This window comes from Orcinus orca, chromosome 6 (genome assembly GCF_937001465.1).
Source record: "Orcinus orca chromosome 6, mOrcOrc1.1, whole genome shotgun sequence".
Lineage (NCBI taxonomy): Eukaryota > Metazoa > Chordata > Mammalia > Artiodactyla > Delphinidae > Orcinus > Orcinus orca.
In genome coordinates, this window is record NC_064564.1 from 76,769,178 (window position 1) to 76,791,546 (window position 22,369).

The following is a 22,369-nucleotide window of genomic DNA, read 5'->3' on the forward strand; positions in this document are numbered from 1 at the left end:
CATTAATAATTTCTATATCGCTTACATGATGAAATAATAACATTTTGGAGTACTGGGTTAAAGACTTATTAAAATTTATTTCACCTGTTTCTTTTTGCGTCTTTAATGGGTGGGGTCCCTAACAAATTTAAAATGATACACGTGTGTGCTTTCTCCTTTTATTGGGTAACACTGCTTCGGGTGTTGATTCCCTGCAGTGTCTCCAGCTCTGAGCTGACCACAAACAACAGTCGTGGAGGCGGTGAGGTTCCTGCCCTGGTAGAGCATGAGGTTACTGTGGGGAGGATGGAAAACACACAGATACACACAAATAATCGGCATGAATTCAGGTTGTGGTAAGTGCTGGGAAGCAGTTACGCAGGGTGATGCTGGAGTAATTGGGGCAGGGAGACCCCATTTAGAGAGTGTGGTCGGGGAAGCCCTCCCAGAATAAGTGGTTGAGCGGAGACCTTGGAGGAGGAGGAGTTGCTGGGAGGGATCGTGGAAGGTTTCTTGGAAGAGAAGGTCTTTGATCTGAGTCCTGAAGGGTGGGTAAACTGTGCTTCCCTTAGCTCATTCAGAAAGACTTCTTGGGCTACTGGGTCAAAAGGAGGTTATAGAGAAAGCTCCTGGCTTGAGACCTGGCTTGGCAACTCGGAAGGCTCAGATCCAGCTGAGCCAGGGGCCAGGCGATCGGCCAGCACATGAGGAAAGAGTCTGTTGGCAGATTCACCCTCCTGGAGCCAGCGGGATGTTCAAGGCTAGGAATGTGACAGGGTGGCCCTTCCGTAAGCATCCAGACACTTTCAGTTTTGACAACTGGGTATTCACAGCAGAATACACGGTAGGTTTTAAAACCGTGGTGTGTGTGCCTGGCTCCGTCGTTCTGCCTAAACTTGGAAAGGGACCGAACGCACTGGGGTTGATAGTCATTGTCATCTGCTCCCGGAGGTCTCAGCAGAGATTTGGAAGTGGACTGAGAACCGGCATAACGTGCCCCGTCTGTAGAGAGTGGCTCTGTCAGTGGGTGTCATGGAACCAGTAAGACATCACCCCTGACTGGCTGGCACAGATTGAAATGTGACCAACAAAAAAGTGATGAGGGGTGACAGAGTCCAAATTGGGCATCTTCAGGGACCCAGCCCTGGTCCTGTCTTGCTTCATAAGAAACTGTGTGTGTAATGGTGAATCGAGTGGGTTCTGGAGGCAGGTCTTGTCTGAGTCCTGCTTTGCCAATTACTAGCTGTGGGAACATGGTAGAAAACTAAACCTATTTGAGTCCCAGCTTCCTCGTCCATGATAATGTCCTTTACATGATGCCAGCTGACCTTCTAGGACTGTTATGGGGATTAAACGATAAGATATATACACAGAGTCTCGCTCATAGAAAGTGCCCGATAAATTGTAGCTATTGTTATTATTGGCATCATGTTCATTATTCCCTTTTTTCTTTCTTTTATTCTTTTGAAATACCATAGAAAAGCAAAGTTAAAAGATCAGCTTGGGCCATAGCTCACTGGTTAGTATTTTGGGGATACTTGATCTGACGCAATCAGAGAGAGATCACTACTAACACCGTTCTGGGGGAAAATAACATAATCTTGGCTCTTCTGGGCTGCAGACTTTGGCAAACCACAAAAATCACAGCTTTCCTGTGAAATTGCTCTCACATTTCCAGTTCCAACAATTTACAGTGAAAATCTAAGGAGCTTTTGTGTTTAAAATAAGCAACTTGGAAGAAGAAGAATTACGGGGGAGGCATCTTCACCTGAATCATTTTGTTGGCAACAACTGTCCTGCAGCATCCTGACATTTAGTTTTCGTGTGGTTCTTAGCCAACTGAGAGAGGTGTGGACTCGTGCCAGGCAAGGAAGGGCAGGTAGTGTCAGAGCATTTGTTTGAGTTCATTTTTACTCTTGGTTAAAGAATAATTGAATGATGGCTTATAGTGTAGTGGAAAAGCATGGACTTAGCTGTGGGTTTACATCCCAGCTCTGCATAGTCTCATGGGTAACCTTGGACTTTGCTTAGCTTTTTGAATATCAGTTTCTTTAGCTGGGAAATGGAGAGAACATCCAACCTTTTGTTGAGAAGATTAGAGACCGTATGGATAGAGTACCTGGGACTGACTGTGGCACTTGGTGAGCAGAGCTGATGACACTGGCAGCTGCATTGCTCTCCTGTCTCAAGAGGGCACATTTACCTGTAACAGGGTAAAAGTCCTTTGGCCAGAATACAGACAAGTCGGTGTTCTGAGAGTTCCTTGTGCCTTGGTTTTTCTTTTTCGTTTCTTACAGTGAATATTTATATTGCGTGACTAATATGTTTTAAAACTTTGAGTGTTCTCAGAACACTCTTCCTGGCATTATCTCAGTGTTCTTGAATATTTTACACACATCTTGGGTTAAAAGCAATGAAATAAAACTTGTGTTTAGAACACTGTTGTAAAAAATGCCAACGGTGGAATGAGTTATGGGGTGGTCAGCGCAAGTCCACCAAAGACTGGTGGCCTTCGCCAAGCAGCGCTTCCTTTGCAGCTGGGATGTTTGTCCATTGTATTTGATGGTTACTAGGTGTGCACCTGGGCATGTTTTATGTATGACTGAGGGAATAAAGCCCACAAATGCCAATGCATGACTAACAGCAGCATAATTTCGGTTTGATGAATGCCATTGTTAATTCATGCTTCATTTCAACTTCACGTATTAATTAAGTCCTCACTGCATATCTGCTGTACATGTTTACAAGGCTATTTCCTTGTAGGCTCGCATTTTAAACCCGGCCGTTCATTGTCAAACTTTAGAAAGCCAAGTTTGTTTTTAACAGCACTTTTGTCTCTTCCTGCCCATGTCGGGGGTCATTATCCATGTTGGTTCAATTTCGCTTAAAAGCCAAGCATCAAATATTAGACTGTGTAATGGTGGTCAAAGGGCAGGCCTTAGAGGAGGAAGACCTTTCTTATCACAAATAAACTGTAACCTCACTTGGATTCAAGTTCGTTATTTGTAATATGAAAGGTTTGAGCTAGATAATCTCTAAGATCTCTGCCCCAAAGGCAAAGAATCTGCGGCAGGACACGAGAGGCTGCTAACTAAAGTGTACTGTAGGCCCTGATCCCATGTTTATTGGTGACTTTTTTGGTGAGGCTACGTCCCCCTTTCTTAGGTGTATGAAGCAAAAACGAATAGATGCAGAAAGCTAGTTTTTTGCTTTTTTAGTCCCTGACTCCAGAATAGGAGGGAATTCTTGGGGAGGACAACCTCCTGAGCTCTGGACCTGCCACATGAGGGCCACAGATTGCCAACAGCGGTGGGATTTGTAGTTAGGAAGTAGAATCCAGCCTGTGAGCTGTGGAGGGCACATTAGAGAGAGACAGCAGAGGGTGGATGACAAGCATGGTACGGTGTGCAAGTATACAGATAAGGTCCCTGCCTGCAAGGCGGTTTGCCCTGTGACGCCATCTTGGCTGCCCTGGACGCTAAGCCCCTGTATCAACCAGTGCATCTAGAAGTTAGTCCAGGGTTAATGCTTTGGGTGCATACCAGCTTGTACTGAGGCAGGGCTGGAAAGGGCCCTGGAGGTAGGTCAGAGAAAGGAGAAATCTCTCCAGAAGTCCTGATGGAAGTCAGTTTCAGCAGATTGCTTACCGTCTGGGATGGTTAGACTAGCGATTGGGAAACCGAAACTCTGACAGTTTCATCCTATTCTAGAGGATGTGGGGTAGCTAGAAAGTGAAAAAGGAAATCATGGTTGTCACCTGCAGTGCTTCTCTTGACAAAAGTTTTTTAATAGCTACTTATAAATAGGACATTTATTGGGTACTCCACCCAGAAAGAGAGCAACTTACCATCCCAACCTCGTGGGAATGTGCTCTTGAAAAATCTCTCTTCTTGCTATAGAGATAGTCCTGTTTTTAGTGGTTTTACCGACTTCAATTAAATTCAATGAATCGCAGGTGGACCTATCCATGTTTGAACCCCCAGTGTGTCCTGTTAACCTGTCAATAAACATATTTGATAGTTTGGCCCCAAGAGTGGTAAGGGTACTGGAAAGGAACTGTTTTCTACCAAACACCTACTACGTGCCCATCACTTTGGCTCACAACACACCAGGGTAACTGATAATTAGATAGGTCAAATCACTTGGGCAAGGTTACATAGTAAGTGTTGCTTTCTAGAATTAATCTAGAGCCATCTAGTTTTGTCTGTCCGATTTCCACACAACATATACTGTGAAACCATTCAGCCCTGCACGTTATATCTTTACATAAAGGAAAACTAGTTCTGCCTGTGCATGGCTTCTTGTTCTCTCCATGCAGGGCACAATCAGCCTCAGTAAACAGAGAGCCTCCAAGCGGAAGGAGGTAACCCATTTCCACTTGAGTCTCGCTGCAGATACAAGGTGACAGGTGTTAGCCAGGGCCCAAAAGGAACTATGATGTGCTTCAGACGCTCAGCTATCACCTCACCCCTTTGGCTGAGGGATCCTATTTTCTCTATCGTTGGCCCACTTCACAAGACACAGCGTAGCAGGAGGAACATGCCGAAGCTTTCCAGACGTTGCATACACAACATTTTAGAGCAAGAAGGGACCAGGGAGAATCCTATGTTGCTAAGACATACGCCCCTTGGTATTGTAATAACTCCACCTCCCGGGCTGTAAGTAAGCTCCTGGAGGGCAGAGACCTGCCTGATCTTAATTGCCAGCAATTAACTAAATTGTCCCCCCTGCTCCAGGAAGTCAGAGGCCTGTTGGTGGATTCACTGATAAAACACCAGTGCCTGGCACCTGGTTGGTGCTCAGTGAAAGGGTCTCCAATCGGGTTGATTCGAAAGCTTAGCAAGGACCACCTGTATCAAACAAGTGTGAGGTCAGTCTCAGGAGCTAGGCCAGTTGAGGCAAGGCCTTGAACGCCAGTCCAAGTCCGTTACAAAGTTCTGCTCTATTCTTCGTGCATTTACAGGCAAATTCATTCATTCAGCAAATACTTACGGCACCTCCTTTGTCAGCCAGGTAATCTGCCAAGTGCCAGGGACACCGATATGGGAAGTACAATCTCTTCCTTCTAGGAAGGTAAGCTTTCACGGGGAAGCCTGACAAGCCAATAGTTCAAAGGCTTTTAATAATGGTTGTGGTAGAGATAAGCATAGGTTGCTCGGAATGCACCAGAGGAGGAAAGCAGGTGCCTTCAACCAAGAGGGTGCTGGGATAAAAGAATTGACCTACTGAGGTCGTCTGGAAGAGTTTGGAGGATGAAAGAAATGAGGGCCAGACTTTATAGAAATCCAACCAGGGAATTATTAGGGATTTCAGTGAGAAAGATATGAGAAAATCAGCGTCTCAGTTAGGGTGATGGCTGTGGAAATGCTGAAGAGTGGTCAGATCTGATCCATCAATGGTGGGGACCACTTCATATGGTTTGTGGAACCTTTCTGCGACCTTCTGTATTGTGAGCTTATTTAATTATTTATATTATCATAGAAATCATTATGTGCATATCTACTTCCTTTTCTAAACATGGCTTTGGTAAACTCTAAGACATATGTGTTCATTAGAATTGCTCTATGGAAGGTCCAGAGACCCACTTTAATGGAGAAACATCATGACTGCCCTTAGCGGAATTCTGTCATCAACATAGCTTTCCCTGGTTCCAGTCTTCCACCCCAGGCTACTGCTGATTACTCCATAAGATAAAAAGAGCTGGAAAGTTTATTTGCACAAAACAGACAAACAAAGAGAAATCTTAATTCTCAGAGGTTAACGTAGGTTGCCCTAATGCTAGACAAAAAGCAGATCTAAACATTTTAGAGGTTCAGTAGAATTTTACTCACCACGTGGGATCTCAGAACCTTTGAGATTGTCTTTTCTGGTATGAAGCAAAATACTTTATTCAAGAGATGGCCTGGGCTCCCCTGGTGGCGCAGTGGTTGAGAGTCTGCCTGCCGATGCAGGGGACGCGGGTTCGTGCCCCGGTCCGGGAGGATCCCACATGCCGCGGAGCAGCTGGGCCCGTGAGCCTGTGCTCCGCAACGGGAGAGGCCACAACAGTGAGAGGCCTGCGTACCGCAAAAAAAAAAAGAGATGGCCTACTTTGGAGGGTGGGGAGGAGGGGACATTGATTGGCCTTACTGTTTATCCACACCTCCTTGACCGTGGAGGCAACTCTCTGAACCCCTGGGCTCGGCTCACTGCTCTGACCTAACACCTTGAGCTTGTAGAGAGGGACATTGAAACCAAAGAGGTAACAGGGCTGGATTGTACAGATCTCCTGATTTCCAGTCCAGTGTGCCTTTGTAAAACTTTGACCTTCAGTGTCACATTCTGGTCAATTGGGACTGAACTCAAGCTTGCAGCTCTTGGGCTAATGAAAGCAGTAAACTCCTTGGTGGGCGTAGTTGGCCATACCAACACGTCGCCGTGGCTGCACGGTGGACAGTCTTGTGTCAGGAACTGTGCTAAGGATCTGTCATGAATCAAGCTCCTTTAGTCTTCAGATCCAGTTGTCTGCCCCATTTGACATTCAGAGGTTAAGTAACTTGTCTGAGGTCAGTGTGCTTTTCAGTGGACAATCCAGCATTCTCAAACACAGGTTGCGTGGACTCCAGAAACCCCGCTTTTAATCAGTAACCATCATGTCTTCCTTTGTCTCATCTTGTCAATTCAGTCTAATTCAAAGCATCTGGGTAACTAAGGATTTGGTTACAATGAGGTAGTATTTTGTTTTTTTAATTTGGGAGATTTTTAGGCCTTGAACTTCCTAGGCTCTTAAATTACAAGTCAGAAGGTACCCTTGAGGGAAAAAGGATTTCTGTCATCACTGCCAAGGCTGTGCTGAGAATTCTTTTCCTGATTCAGATTTTTATTTTTCATTCATCAGACAATTCTCCTGTCATTTGCAGACTTAACTGAGTGTCTTAACCCATTTTAAAATGCTTCCAGCTGAGTAATTGAACACCTCCGCAAGATTCCTTACATCGATGATAAAAGCTCCGGTGTTATGCCATTTTGTCCTACTTTCTTTCCTCCTTCCCTCACCTTTCACCCACTAAAGCTTCTAGTTAAGTGATCAGCTTTGACTAATCTCCAGGCATAGAAATGTTATAATGACACAAAGGGGGAGGAAAAAGATGTGCTCCCTCAACCCACTCCATCAGCTGAAGAGAGATTTCAGTAAGGAGCCACTGTGTTCTGTGGAAAGAAACCCGGGCGTGGATTTACTTGTTAAGGATTCTTGTTTCAGGTCCTTTACTATCCTGTGACTTGATCAAGTCACTTAACCTCCCTGTGCCCCAGGCTCCCCACTGGTGAAAGGATGATCTTTTCATGGGACAGTTTGGTGGTGTTCGAGAAACAACAGGTAGATTTTATTTTGCACAAAACATGAAAAACATCAGTTTTACTTTCAAAAGCATTAACCAGTGATTTCTTTACCCATTGGAAATCAAAGTACTGCAAAAAAACACAGCTGCCACCACCTATACGATTTATTCCTTGGCCAAGCAACAGTGACTTCATTGGTCTATTTTGAGCCTAAATCCAGAAGCTCCTATCTGAAAATGACAGATCATTTCCCCTCTCTTTCCAGAGACTGAGAACTCCTGTCCTGCTAGAGCTTGTTTATTGGCTTTCCCTAACGCATTTGGGGCTGAAAAACAACTGGACTACCGATTATTCCTTTACTGAAAGAGTAGTTAATACAGTCATTCATTCTGTAAATCCTTACAGGGCGCTTGCTCCGGGCAAGGCGTGGCGTGGCTGCTCTGAGGGCTAGAGAGATGCTGCTTTCATCCTCCTGAACCTTCACAAATTGTAGACATCATCTTCAAGCCTGTCATTACCGTTTTTCTGCTCTGCCTTCCCTCCCCTAGATTCTGAGCTGCTAAGTTTTATACTGAACCAAGTCTAAGAAGTGGACTCGGCAGGTGCTACAATTTTTTTTTTTTTTTTTTTTTTTTTTTTTGCGGTACGCGGGCCTCTCACCATTGCGGCCTCTCCCGCTGCGGAGCACAGGCTCCGGACGCGCAGGCTCAGCGGCCATGGCTCACGGAACCAGCCGCTCCGCGGCACATGGGATCCTCCCGGACCGGGGCACGAACCCGCGTCCCCTGCATCGGCAGGCGGACTCCCAACCACTGCGCCGCCAAAGAAGCCCAGGTGCTACAATTTTGACGGCCCTTTCTCAAGTAGCCAAGACTCAGTAGGGTTGCCGGGAACCGTGGTCCAGGCCAAGCTCTCACTCCACTGCCGAGAGCCCGAATGTGCCAGAGTGGAACTCGTTGGAGGAGGGAAAGTGATGCATTAGAATTGCTGACAGCCCCTGGGTGCAGTAAAGTTCATCACAATCCCATGAACATTGACACAACAGACTCCAGGGTAAGGCATCCAAAAGGCACAGCAGGAAAGAAGGAAGCTTGAAGGGGGAGAGCTGTGGCTTCTGGGTCTCCCCACTGAAAATGTGTCAGATTTGATGACAGTGCTGAAAATGTGCTTTCTCTTTCCTTCCCTGAGCCTCAGCCCCAGGGCTCCTGTAATTGACTGTGGTGGGTATGAGTTATGAGTTCAGGGAGGGGGAGGCCCAGTGGAGTGAATTGGCACTCCTCGGCTGTGACACTGAGGTCGCCAGGAAGCTGGGAGCCAGGGCGCTGCCTGGCCTTCGCAGAGGGCAGGCGGAAGCTCCATCGGACACGCTCACTCATCAGGCCCCGCTCCAGACTTTTATGTGCTCTGACCTGCAAGTTTGGTCAAGTACCACCTTGCTGGAAGCCTTGTCAGTGGTTTCAAGGTGAAGGAACAGCAGTGAAATTGAGAAAACATTTGGTTTGCCTCAGGCAACTGGATTTAGGTGAGAAAATGCCAATCCCTTTCCCATTGGCCCAGGGATTTTGGACAGTATTATTCCAGGAGGCTGAAGGCATGCTCCTCCCCCATCCTGACCAAAGTAGCTGTTTGCTAAATATTTCAGAGGGTGATGATGGTGTTTAAGAGCTGCCACAGTTCCAGTGTTTTTGTTGCAAAACACCCCTGCCATCTCTGCCAAGTGTAAGGTTAGAGTTCAGGAAAAAAGGAAAAGGAGTGAAAACCCAAGTCAGAGACCCTCTCCAAAGGCCCACCTTTCTCATTTCTCTCTGCGTTTTGGGGGCCCAACACGGGATCTTCATCCAGACTTCTCCCCCGCTGGTGACTTCGTACTACTTACTGACTTACACATTTTGAGCTCATTTTAGGTTTAAAAATGTCAGGTAGCCTCAAAAAAACATAGAACCCTTGTACAGACTTCGTGCATTCACCCCTAAAGTTGCATATTTATCTTATAGTAACAGGAGGAAGAGAAGACATTGATTTTTAGCCCAACCCCATTTGATTCACAGTGCTAGAACTTACTAACACAACAATTGGTAGTTTCTTGATTTCCAGGATTTGAGATCTTGACAATAAAGAGATTTACAGATGCTGGCAAGATGAAAAAACAGAAGCTATCAGAGTACTGAGAACACCTTACATTGAAAAAAGAATAAAATGGATGAGATTAAAACTTCGGGTACCTAATTCTGAATTTATGTACTCACCCCTCCCCCTCAAATTTTTCCACTGTGATCAAACTCATAGCAGTAGGGTCCATGGAAATTAGAAACAAAAAGCTATTGCCATTTATATTTAAATAGCTTGGAGAATAAGACAATGTGTGCAGTGGAGCTGAATTAGTCACTGGAGAAGAGTGTTTCTCCCCCTATGAGTATAACTTTTACAATCATTGCTCGTGAGCCATGGAATTAAGTGGTACATTATATTAAGAGTAAGCTGCTGATACACTTTTGGTATTTAGCAGATCACCCCATGTCCTCTGCTTGGAGAAATAATGAGAATGACTGCCCTTTCCTTTGCCAGCATTTGCCTCTTTTTATATTAATCTCAGCTGAATTGAACAATTTCTCCACTCTGTACAAAATAATGCTCGTCTTTGTATTCACTTGATATACAACTTGAGGGCATCCAGTTTTTGCAAATACAGATCTGGGAATATCTTGAATGATTTATTCACAGAGTTGCAGGATTGGTCAAAGAGAACCAAAATCTATTAAGTGATTAACACTTTGTTTTAAGGTAAAATTGTCATTTTTGCAGATATCTAAAACTTAAGCTGTATTAAGGGAAGAATGAGGTATAACTTTAAATGCTCAGTGGATTTTATTACCTTGCCTTGGCTTTCAAATTGCTTAGAGGATGGTTATTCAAAAGACAAATACATGTAGAATGAAGTCATGCCGCTGTGTTTTTAATGCAGTGATGATCTTGATCCTAGAGTGAAGCTGGAGGGAATTCTGTGCCGTCCCAATTTAATCCCTGCCTTAAGATTGCATTTAATAAAAAGTGTGAATTTAACCCAGGTGGCATTCAGACAGTAGAATTAGTTTAGGTACTTTAGAATTCCATTTCCTTTTAATACTTTTAAGCAATCAAAATTGTTTTTCGAATTTCCTCTCATTGCTTACATTAATTGTCCTAAAGTTTAAAATAGAAAAACCTGAAATCCAACTTTAAAAATGCAACATTCTTTGCCATTCAGGTATCTAATGAGTTGACATCACTGGCTTTTCCTTCTACCACTTCTATTCCATGTGCTGGGTGCATCTGTGTGCTTGCGTATACACACACACACACACACACACACACACACACACACACACTTTTTTTTTTTTTTTAACAGAAATCAAATTCTGTTTTACCCACTGGAAAGCATTTTGGCATGACTAGGAATAGGGAGCTATTTTTTCCCCTAGAGGACAAATTAAATTTTTTCAAAAGACAAATATATTACATTTGAAACAAGTATAAAATGTGTCATGCCTTCAAGGGATTTTAAGAAAGTTTAGCAAGTGACACAGCAATGGGAAAATGAACCTAAAATCTTTTGAGATTATCTTTACTGGAAAGATAAAGGGAAAGCAAAATATAGATATAAATATATAAAAATATATGTATTGTTATCGGACCTAGGGGAACAAAACTGTTGCTTATGGGTATTATTACTAGTGGCCAGGATGTGTGAAGTCTTAAGTTTAAATGTTTGAAAATAAATGTTCCTTAAAGAAAGATGCCCTAACATGTTTTTTCTTATCAGTTTGGCACCTTTTCCTGTTCTGTTTTGAGTTGGTTTCCAGTCGTTTTCTTGTTCTTATATTCTACCTCTGTAGCTGCTTTTAAAGTCCTACTTCTTCTGCCATATCCTTTGCTTACGGACTAGTTGTTGACCGTTTAAATATTGGAGATGCTCTTTATTTGTCTGGGAGATGCATCATTTAGCACTAGGATTCATTGACTTTATTTAACTCTGGACCCTTGTAGTTTATGAAAGACTGCTGATTTCTGTGTTCATATGCCAAGTTCTTGACCTGTGTCAACCACTACTTCATCTATGTTTATCCATTTTAATTGTGGACACTGTCTTTTGTTGCTTCTCAGACTTAGTTTCGGAAAGTGGAGGAAGTGGTTCCATCTCCTAAGATAATCTGTACAGCAGTAGGTTTCAAGTCGAGGATCAAACCGAAAAGGGTTCCATGATACATTAAAAGTATAGAATTATATATAGAAAGAACCCATCCTATTCATTGCTAGTAAAGTAATAACTTGTGCTATATCATCTTTCTGTTGTTGAAATATGAAATATCCTATTATATTTGGTAGAATTAAACATACACCGTTTTTAGCACCCTCTCCTGTTTAAAATTTCCTGCTATTTTTTTAATAAGTAGAAGACTTAAACATGCCTAACAGAAAATGTATTAATTCAATGTAAAAATATTGTCTAGCCCTCTATACCTATTTATTGAGGGCCTGTTGTCAAGCATTGCCCTTGATACTAGGAATACTAAAACCTAGCTTCTTTCTTTCAAGGAAGTGGCAAGAAACATGCAATTAGAATACAAGGTACTAAGTCCTGTAAGAGCCTGCATTTGTATAGCGCAATATATTTTGAGCCTCACCTCAAAAATGTCATTTTACAGGTGAGAATATAGAACGTTAAGGCTTACGTGATTTGCTCAAAGTGGACAGGCTAGTAATTGGTGGCACTCTACCAAGAACTCAGGTAGCACACTTTCCCAGTTCATTATTCTGTACTGCCTATCTGTGACATAGTCTAGTCCAGCTCTACCCCTCTGCATGTATGAAGAGCACATGCTAAATATTTTTACATATAGCTCTAGAAATAACCTCCTTGCTTTTTGAATGAACCTAATTTAATGTTAAATTGTTTTGCAAAATTTGTCCAACACAGATATTATATCCTTTTTTGTGGAGTTGCAGAGGTGGTAATTGATATGTCTGAGATGGATGGATGAAGTAACTTCGTCTTCTGATTAGTAATACAATGTTCCATACCTGCTTATACACTAAATAGCATTTTATGCCTTATTCTTTCCTTAATGCTTGAATGCTTCATACTTGGAATCCTTTCTATCCTGGAAGTCATTTTATAATTTCTCTGCTGTTTAGATGACATTGAAACTGTGATTTTTTTACTACATAATTGAAAGGACAGAATCTGTATCACAGCTCCTTACTGGACCAGTTTATAGTGGCTAGCATCACACAAGTACCATTCCTAGATCTGGGCAGGAGGGTCTTCTGCCCAGGGCCTCATGCTTTAGAGGGTCTTGCTGAGCCTTTTTTTTCAGCTGAGTTTGTCCCTACCAGCTGAGGAGTTGGTGGGGCCTTGGGGACGTGCCCACCCTGAACCTGTGTGGCCTTCTAGACCATTTTCCTTGTACTCAGGAGCCCAGAATTAGTTGACCAGATGGCTGGGAACCAGCTTCCGTGACTTGTGTGAGTCTCTTTCCTCATCCATCCACTGGAGGGCGAAATGCACTACTGGTATACCTACCCCTAGGCCTTGAGGGATCGCTGTAGGCATCTATGGCCCATGGATGAGCTGTAGACCAAATTACAGACACACGTTGTTTTAGGGCTTTTGCATTAGCTATTCACATTGCCTGTAGTATTTTCCTTGAGACATTTATATGGCTGGTTTCTTAATATTCAGGATTCTATTAAAATATCACATCTTTCAAAGAGGCCTTTCTTGACCACCTTACCTAAAATAGCCCCCTCCTCCATAACCACTCTCAACCACCTTACATGGTTTACTTTTTGTACCATTTAACACTATGAAAATCTATTATATAATCTTTTATTTATTTACATGCTTAGGGTCTAACTCCCAGTGGAATGGAAACTGCCTGGAGGCAGGAAATTGGTTATTTTGCTCACTGCCATTTTGTAGCATCCAGAACAGTGCCTGCCACATAGTAGGTACTTAATATAATATTTTTGGAGTGAATAGAGAAATGAAAGAAAAGGCCTTGGTGGGGGGAATAAATTTTACTGCTTTAACTGGATGTAACCGTTCATTTTTCCCTTTCATACATCATCTTAGCAGAAATGGGGAGGAAAAAAACTAGACAACACATTAGGAAATGAAATTAGAAGTGTGCAAATAATAGTGGAATAGTTTAAGGGAATAAATATAACTTTAATTCTCTAAAAGTAAGTAATACAGTTAGAACCATAATGCCATGAGTTTTTCATGATACAAAATAGAACATGATTAAATTGATGACACATTTAAAAATATAGGGTTCTCTTGGAGAAAGCCAGCTAATTATAAAATTTTAGGACAGTTAAAGTTTTTCACTGAGGCCTACATTGTCTTCTATTACCCTCTTCTAAACATATGTGCAGTATTTATTTCACAACTTTCTTCTCAGTGACCTTTCAAAATTGTATTATTCCTCATATTCCTGACTAGATGATTCTTTAACATAAACCTCTGATGTCTGCAGTCATTAAATAGGATTCAGTGTGCCTATCTCAAGGAAGTCAAGTGAAAATTCTCCTTCAGATAAACAATAATGCTTATTTTGTTCACAAGTAGCCCTCTGAAATAAGCAGATTTCAAACAATTATGGTTTTTTCCTTCAAAAAGAGTGATCAAATCAAATAACAATGTCAGTATTTAGTAACTCACTGATTACCAGTTAGTGAGCAAAATTTAAAGACTGTTATACCCTGAACGCATACTTTTACTAGATTCTCTGATTCTCTCAATGATTACCTCTGATTTCTTGATCAGAATTTTAGAAAACTTTTGGGATATGTTGGCTTCAGATTTTAAGGTTTGGAAGTAGCTTGTCAGTGCCAAATCGTCTCCATCAATCCCTTACTTCCAAAGGAAAAAATTACACGGCCTGGCCGGTATGTACTTAACTAGTACTTCTTGTTTGTTTGTTTTCAAAGTCAGAGAAGAAAACAGAGGGGAGAAAGCTCTTCATGCTCCTTTCCCCCATTTTGTCAAAGCTGATCAAAAAAGAATATGAAAGATGGAATCCCACATATTTTATTTGCTGGCGTCTGCTTCATCAAATCACGAAAGTAGTAATATATTTACTATGTTCCTTTCGAAATACTAATCTTGCATCTGCACAGAATGACTTAAGATCATCTGTCCACAGGAGCACCTATCTCACCTCTGTATTGTGTTTAACACAGACTTTTCATTCCCAGTCACATCAGAGAGTAGACCACATACATCGACAAAAATTTCAAAGCCAGAAGAAAGAGAGTAGAGAGCATATTTAGTCTGTCTTCTATCATTTTACAGATGAAGGAAGCCCACGAAGATTTTGCAAGGTCACACAGGTGGCTGGTGGCACATCTGAGATTATAAACCAAGTTCCCCAAATTCCAACCACGTCCCTTGGTTATTTACCCACCTTTTCTCAATATTGGCCATGTTATAACATACTGCAAAACCATCTAAGGTACTTTTTACATACTATTTTTCTCATTATTGCTTTTCAAATATGTTGTAATTTAGGCATTTGGTCCCATTTGATACCGTTGGATTACATTAATAGTAACCAATGGAATATGTTAAATTAAAGGAAATTTAAAATTGTTTGTATAGGTGACATACTCACATAGTTCAAAAGTAACAAGGTATTAAAGGGCCTACAGTAAAAGTTTTCCTTCGTATTCCTGCATCTCAATCACCTAGTTATTTCCCCAGAAAGCAACCAGTGTTATCAGGGTTTTTTGTGTATAGCAGTTACCTCAGAGAGGTGCAAAAATTGTAGTATCTTTTTTTTTTTTTTCTTTTTCTTTTTGCGGTACGCGGGCCTCTCACTGCTGCGGCCTCTCCTGCTGCGGAGCACAGGCTCCGGACGCGCAGGCCCAGCGGCCATGGCTCACGGGCCCAGCCGCTCCGCGGCATGTGGGATCTTCCCAGACCCGGGCACGAACCCGCGTCCCCTGCATCGGCAGGCGGACTCTCAACCGCTGCGCCACCAGGGAAGCCCTGTAGTATCTTTTGTAGACTGTTTGTACCTTCCTTTTTTTTTTCATTTTAGGCTACATCATGGAGACTATTCTCTGTCAATACATAAAGCCCAATTCATTATCTTTTATGGTTGCATTGTGCTCCATTATATTGATATGTCGTTGTTTGTTTAATTAATCCCTATCAGTGTATATTCAGGTTGTTTATTACTTTCAGTTATTACCAGAAGTGCTTCAATAAATAACCTTGTATATTTACATGTGTTAATAAAAATGTAGGGTAGCAGAAAGTAACACAACGTTGTAAATCAACTATACTTAAATAAAATATTTTTTGAAAATGTAGGGTAAATTTCTAAAAGTAGAATGACTTATTTTAGGAATTTTGTAGGTAATGTCCAGTTACTGTCCATAGAGTTGTATAGATTTACATTCCCATCCCCATTATATGAGGATGACTATTTTATCATTTCTCCCTAGTAGTATGGCATCAATATTTAGAATGTTTATATCTGAAAGGTGAGATGTGAAAAGCCGTATCTTGGTGTGGTTTTAATTTGGTTTTTTGTATTTATATGCATGAGGTTAGGCATGTTTTTATATGTTTAAGAAACTTGATTTACCTTTTTGTAGATTATGGTACTCTTCTCTTTTGCCTGTTTTCCTATTGAATTTTTCTCTTACTGATTGTAGGAACTCTTTTTTTTAAATTTTAATTATTTATTTTTTTGGCTACATTGGGTCTTCGTTGCTGCATGTGGGCTTTTTCTAGTTGCGGCGAGCAGGGGCTACTCTTCATTGCTGTGTGTGGGCTTCTCATTGTGGTGACTTCTCTTGTTGCCGAGCATGGGCTCTAGGCACGTGGGCTTCAGTAGTTGCGGCACACGGGCTCGGTAGTTGTGGCTCGTGGGCTCTAGAGCGCAGGCTCAGTAGTTGTGCCGCACGGGCTTAGTTGCTCTGTGGCATGTGGGATCTTCCCGGACCAGAGCTCAAACCCATGTCCCCTTGCATTGGCAGGTGGATTCTTAACCACTGCGCCACCAGGGAAGTCCCAGGAACTCTTTATGTTTGAGGGAAAGAGCCTTTGTCCATGGTAGCAGCTATAAATGTTTCTCTAGTTTGTCTTTCCTTGTTTATGAAGTAATTTTTAGCATGCCAAATTTATGTTTTCTGTAGTTGAATGTATCCATTTTTCCAAATCACTTTTGTGGTTTTTATTATACTTAGACAAGCATCATCCACTCTAAGGTTATTTTTCAAAATTTCCTTTGTTTCTCATGGGACTTATATGGGTTTATTTGTTGACTTTTACTTTTAAATATGATTCATTTGGAACTGATCCTGATTAAGATGTGGGAATGGTTTTAATTTTATTTTTTTCCCAGTTGGTTCATGTTTCAACATCATTTATAAAGTAATCTGTTTTCCCCCATTGCTTTAGGATAACAACCGTATCATATACTATATTCTTACATATTTTCTGTCAGTCTCTTGACTTTCCATCCCATTCCATTGATATATCAATACCTGTAGACATTTGCTATCGGTATGTGTTTCAGTTATTAGCTTTAATATATTTTAATATCTAAAGGGCTGATTTCTCCTCACTGTGGAGATACTACATATTTTTTAAATTTCAGTTTTATTGAGGTATAATTGACATATAAAACTTGACATGTTGACGTGTACCTTGAAGTGTAGGACACTTGAAGTGTACCTCATTTTGATTTGATATATTTGATCTATTGAAAGTATCCCCCCATCTAGTTAACACATCCATCACTTCACATGTTTATCTTCTTTTTTTTTTTTTGGTGAGAACATTTAAGTTCTACTCTCTTAGCAAATTTCAATTATACAATATAGTGTTATCAGCTATAGTCACCATGTTATTCATTAGATCCTCAGACCTTATTCATCTTACAGCTGTAAGTTTGTACCTTTTACCAACTTCTCCCTATTTCCCCCACCCCCAGCCCCTGGCAGCCACTTTTCTACCTTTTTTTATGAGTTTTGACTTTTGTTTTTAGATTCTATATATAAGTGATACCATGTCTTTCTTGTGATAGATACCATAATTGGTTTTCTGTTTATATTTATATGATAACTTATATAATGTAGATTCATAGGCTATAACATCCTCTTTTCTCTGATTGCTGACAAATTTCCTTCCCTGTGTGTATAGTGTCAGAAAGTTGGTAAATTCCAAAATCATGAGATATGAGTTCAGCTGAGACTGGGGGTAGGCTTCCCATAATCATCAATTAGCGTGCTTTGCTTGACAAATGAAACTGATGAAAGAGAACATGTTTAGACAAAGATTCTGAAGTGGCAAATGCCCACTGTTCATGTGGACCACGTAGGCAGGTGAGCTCTGTGAGTAGAGGGAGGGGCTGTCCTTAACACCCCGTACCACACAGGTGGCTTAACTAATGGAGGCTAGATTGATTTCAGAGGTCTAAAGGTTTTTATACTCTGGCTTAAATGTAGATCCGTAATATATAGGAAATAGAACTTTTAGAAGTTAAACCAGTGAGGGAAAGCACACAGTTTTCCTTTTTTCCTGGGCTGACCATAGTTTTATGAAAATGAATTTCTAACTGGTTTTTCTTTGCACTGGGCTTCTTGGCAAGAAGTGAAATCTGTATAATGCATTACCTCTGAGCTTTTTTTTTTAAGGTCTCAAGGACAGACATATGGATAATGGTTTAAAAATATAAATATGCTCTTTCCAGTCATAGAAATCTTCAGACCCAAGGGGTACTTTTCCTGCTTTCCCAAAAATGTAGGGCTATAGACTCATACTCGTAAAGCACCAAAACAAAATACATGGTATCTGACACTAAAAAAAAACAACTGTACTTTTCTTGAGTATTGCAGCCCTGTGATCAGACAGAGTGACTTATAGTCAAATGTAGATGCCAACTTGCTGTGCTATCTTCTAGCCACTGAACCCTGTAACTAAGCATTTTTGTTTGGTAAAATTACAGAAGAGATGGTGTTTGGTGAGGTATTTTGTTCTATTTTAGTACCTGTAGTTCATCTGGGAAAATGGCTGTCACTTGGTTTTCTCACATACTTATCCCATTTGTCCATTTGTGCGTGTGTGTGTGTGTGTGCGCGCGCATGCACGCACACATGTAGGGAGAAGTGCATACTTACAGTGTCATTGTAGAGACGGTTATCCACCCTACCCTATTGTAGACTTGTTCTGAGCTTAAGCCGTCTCTTTATTGAGTCCACATGAGATTTGACACCTTCTGATTTGTGAACACATATATGTTGGCAGTTCAGGATTCATGGAGGCTCTCTTAGGAAAGATCACTGCCAATATATAATTAGTTTGAAAAGCATTTGGTCTAAACAGATCTGCAGCCTTCTTTTACCAAGTGTGCAAATATGAACTAGTTCCATCTTATTGGGGTAAGTCTTAAGAGACAGTACTATAAGGACTGTAAATGTAATTTGCATAGTCAAAATTGTCATAAATGGTCTAATTAGTATAGTGATAGGTCCTGCATCACATGTCATTCATGAAGATAATGACATTTTTATGAAGTGGAAAATTGTAGAATAATTGCTAAATATTCCTTGATAAAATTAAGGCCATCAAAGGCGAAGATTATTCTTAGTCATCTTTAAATTCCCAGTACAGTGTCTGGTATTGAATAAGCACTTACTGCATATTGAATGAATAAATGACTTTATGAAAGTCATTCCTTAGAAAGATTGTTTGAAATAAAGAGATTAAAATGTTTTCTGGAAATAGACAAAATACATGCACGCTCATGCTTGCTGCTCCACTTTGATTGAGAAGGAAATTGATTTTGTTCTGTATTTTTAGAAACATGGTCACTTTAAAAATTACTCTCTTCATTTAAAAGAATTACACACATTTTTAATGCCCCATTAGTTTCAGTGTGATTTCTAAACAGCAGTCTCTTCGAGTAAAGAAAAAACAAGATCCTTATTAGCTTGCCTGACAGCTATTGTCCAATAGTTTAAAGAAATAACATGTAATACCTTTTATCCAGTGTGCACACGTGTGTGCATGTGTGTGTGATGTAGAATGGTTCAGTGCCACTGAGTCACTTGGTCTAGATTAATTAAAGCAGGAACAGAAAACTTTCATTTTCCAGTATATTATTTTTCATTTATTGACTTTTCTCTGTACTGATAATTTTGCTTAAATTATCTAGCAGAAAATGCACATATATGATGCTTAGCTGTGGTCCAAATCATAAATAGATCTTATTTGGGAGGCTGTGTGATTCTGTTTGCCTTGTTAGTGATGTAACTAAGAATTCACTATTTAAATTCATCTTGCATACCAATCTTCTTGTTGAATAATATTTCCCAATATGAGAATGATAGAAATTTATTAGTTGGGCTTTTGGCCTTAGTACCTTATTTATGCATTTTGAGCTTGTTAATTGGTCCTTTAGTATTCCTTCTCCTCCAGTAATCTTTGAAGTAGTCAAGAGAGGTTCTGAAATTTTTACTGAATGGATGGGTATGGAATCACAGATCATAGTAGTGGACCACAAAGTCTTCCTCCCCCCCACCAGTTTTTAATTCCTTTGTGGAGAGTAGAGATACATGGTGGAAACATTTTAGAGTATTACAACGGAATTAGCTGTGGCCAGAAGAAATCAAACAAAGAGAATTTAGGAACAAATGGTAGAATGCCACCGGGCTGATACTGTATCTGAGATGCTCCATTCAAAATGAAACATGCTTATTCTTATATTGCCATAATGATTAACTGTTTTTAAAAGTACCCCCATTCATACCCATACCATTTAGGTTACAATTCTGTATTAAACTCAAAGTTCCCGGTTGCTTTTTAAAAACTAATTGTGGCTAAATGTTAAGACTTTCTCAAATGTAGAGGGTTTGAATTTTGGAGCTGACAGGGAACCTATGGCTCAGACAGTTGAGTGACTTCTCCAATTTTGTACCAGAGACAAGTCTAGGGCTTTGGTTTTCTGATTACCTGAATAGTGCTTTTTCCACCACTCTGTTATAGACAGCCATTTTTTTAAAAAAAATTTGTGATCCTAGAGCATTTGATCCGAGGATGATTCTCTTAATTTGATGTGTAATCCCAGACCATTTAAAATTTTTGATATAAACTGTGGCCTGTGGGCCAAATCCAGCCTCCCACCTGTTTTTATACATCAAGTTTTGTTGGAACATAGTCACACCCATTTGTTTATGTGCTGTCTATGGTGTTACAATGGCAGAATGAGTAGTTACAACAGAGATTGTATGACCTGCAAAGCCAAAGATATTTATTATCTGGACCTTTAGAGAAGTTTTCTAGCCCTTAGTATAAGGTCAGGATGAATCAATTAGCTTTAAAAATTAACACTATCAATTTGCAATAAATTGGGAGTAAAGTATGCTTTCTGAAAAAGCTAAAGGGGTGAGCATGTTGTTGAGAAATACGAATGATCTGTCATAAAAGACTACAAAGCCTACCTGCATTAAAGATAAAATAGAACCAGGTTTCTAGGGCATCTCTGTGCACTGGAGATTCTAGTTGCCAGAATGAAACCTGTGCCTTAAACAGAACTGACTCCAGATGGAAATGTCCCAGACTGTCATTTATGTTGTGCTAACCCTGATGGAACTTGAACACTCACCAAATGTCCTTCTTGGCAGGTGGAGTGGATCCAACAACAAGTGGTAAAAAAACGGACCAAGAGGGATTATGACTTTAGCCACGCCCAGTCCACTTACTTCAATGATCCCAAGTGGCCAAGCATGTGGTATATGGTGAGTTTGCCTGGCCTGGGGCCACGGCGTTCTGTTCTGTGTTGTGCAGGGATTGTCTGTTAGGACTGGGAAGACGCAGAAACAGCGACCAGGGACTTCTTCCTGTTTCAAGATGGAGATTGGTGGCCTGTGATGTTTTCTGGATCTTTTTTGAACTTAGCTCTCTAGGTCTAAGGAGAAAGAAGGGAGTTCTGATTCTGAAGCTGTTTCTGTTTGAGATCTTACTCTGTGTGGTAGCTTGGTAAGTTTGGGCGAGAAGATAGAAAAATATACTAAGGGCAGACACCCCGAGACCTAGCAATAGTTATGTTCACCTCTGTTACTCATCTACTCCACCCTGAAACCAGCCTGGTTAATGGTACTGGGTCATGGAAATCATTGAAATGACTTTGCGAGTAGGTAGCAGATTCCTGACTTTAGTTGTCTAAATGTGCCTTCTCACTTTGGGTAACAATTTTTAAAACTAGACTAGGGAAAAAGCAGTTGAAAAGTATTTGACTTGTAGCTAGTTCATTGCTTCAAGCAAAAACTTGCAGTGAGGGAAATTTAACATACTGGGAAGAGTGGTCTAGAAATTCAGTTGATGTCGCCTCCTTTGAAAATATATTGACACTTCTCTAGTCTTAGGGTTTTATATTCATGATACCTGAGAAATTGATTAGAATATGTTACTTATTCTTAATCATGAAATTCATATGTTACCTATTTGCTCTATAATCTGCAAAAGACCTTAACTTTTCTCTTTTTTGAAAATCTTTATTGCAAGTTGTTGCCATAGTTATCTCCTCCAATCTACCTTGTTTTTTTGCACTCCCTGACCCTGCTTCTCTACGAATCCATTGCATTCCACATACTTGTCTGATGCTTTTCTGCCTCCTTGCATTTCATTCCTTCTGCCCAGAGTGGTCTTTTGCCCTTGCCCACATCCTCGGTTCAGTATTGTCCATCCCTCAGAGCCCACACCCAAGGCTGACTGTTTCATGTCTCCCATGTCCTCACCTGTCCGTGTTTGTCCTTCCTCTGCCACTCCTGGCATCCTTCCCTTGGCACTTTGTTTCATAGTTGTTGTATTTTTAAATCTGCTCTGTTACTTTGGGCAGGGGGTCACTTATATCCTCCCATCTGAGAATCTAACCTAGCACCTAGCAACGCTAGGAATTTGTGTTTATTTGGACATGGGTGAATGTAGCTGGCGTTTCTCCCAGTTTCCCTTTTCTTAGTCTTACCTGGAAGTGGAAGGTTGTGGAAAGATTTTGGACCCCAAACAGAATTTTAC

At 40.9% G+C, this 22,369-nt stretch overlaps 1 protein-coding gene across 3 annotated transcripts in view; it reads left to right on the top strand.

Annotated features, from left to right (window-relative positions):
• Nucleotides 1-22,369, top strand: part of PCSK5 (proprotein convertase subtilisin/kexin type 5) — a 445,528-nt gene that overhangs the window by 60,689 nt on the left and 362,470 nt on the right. For all 3 annotated transcript variants that reach the window (XM_049710824.1, XM_033440255.2, XM_004276376.4), the window contains exon 3: nt 20,980-21,093. In XM_049710824.1, the coding sequence (XP_049566781.1) occupies nt 20,980-21,093 (114 nt within the window). The remainder of the gene's footprint in view (nt 1-20,979; nt 21,094-22,369) is intronic.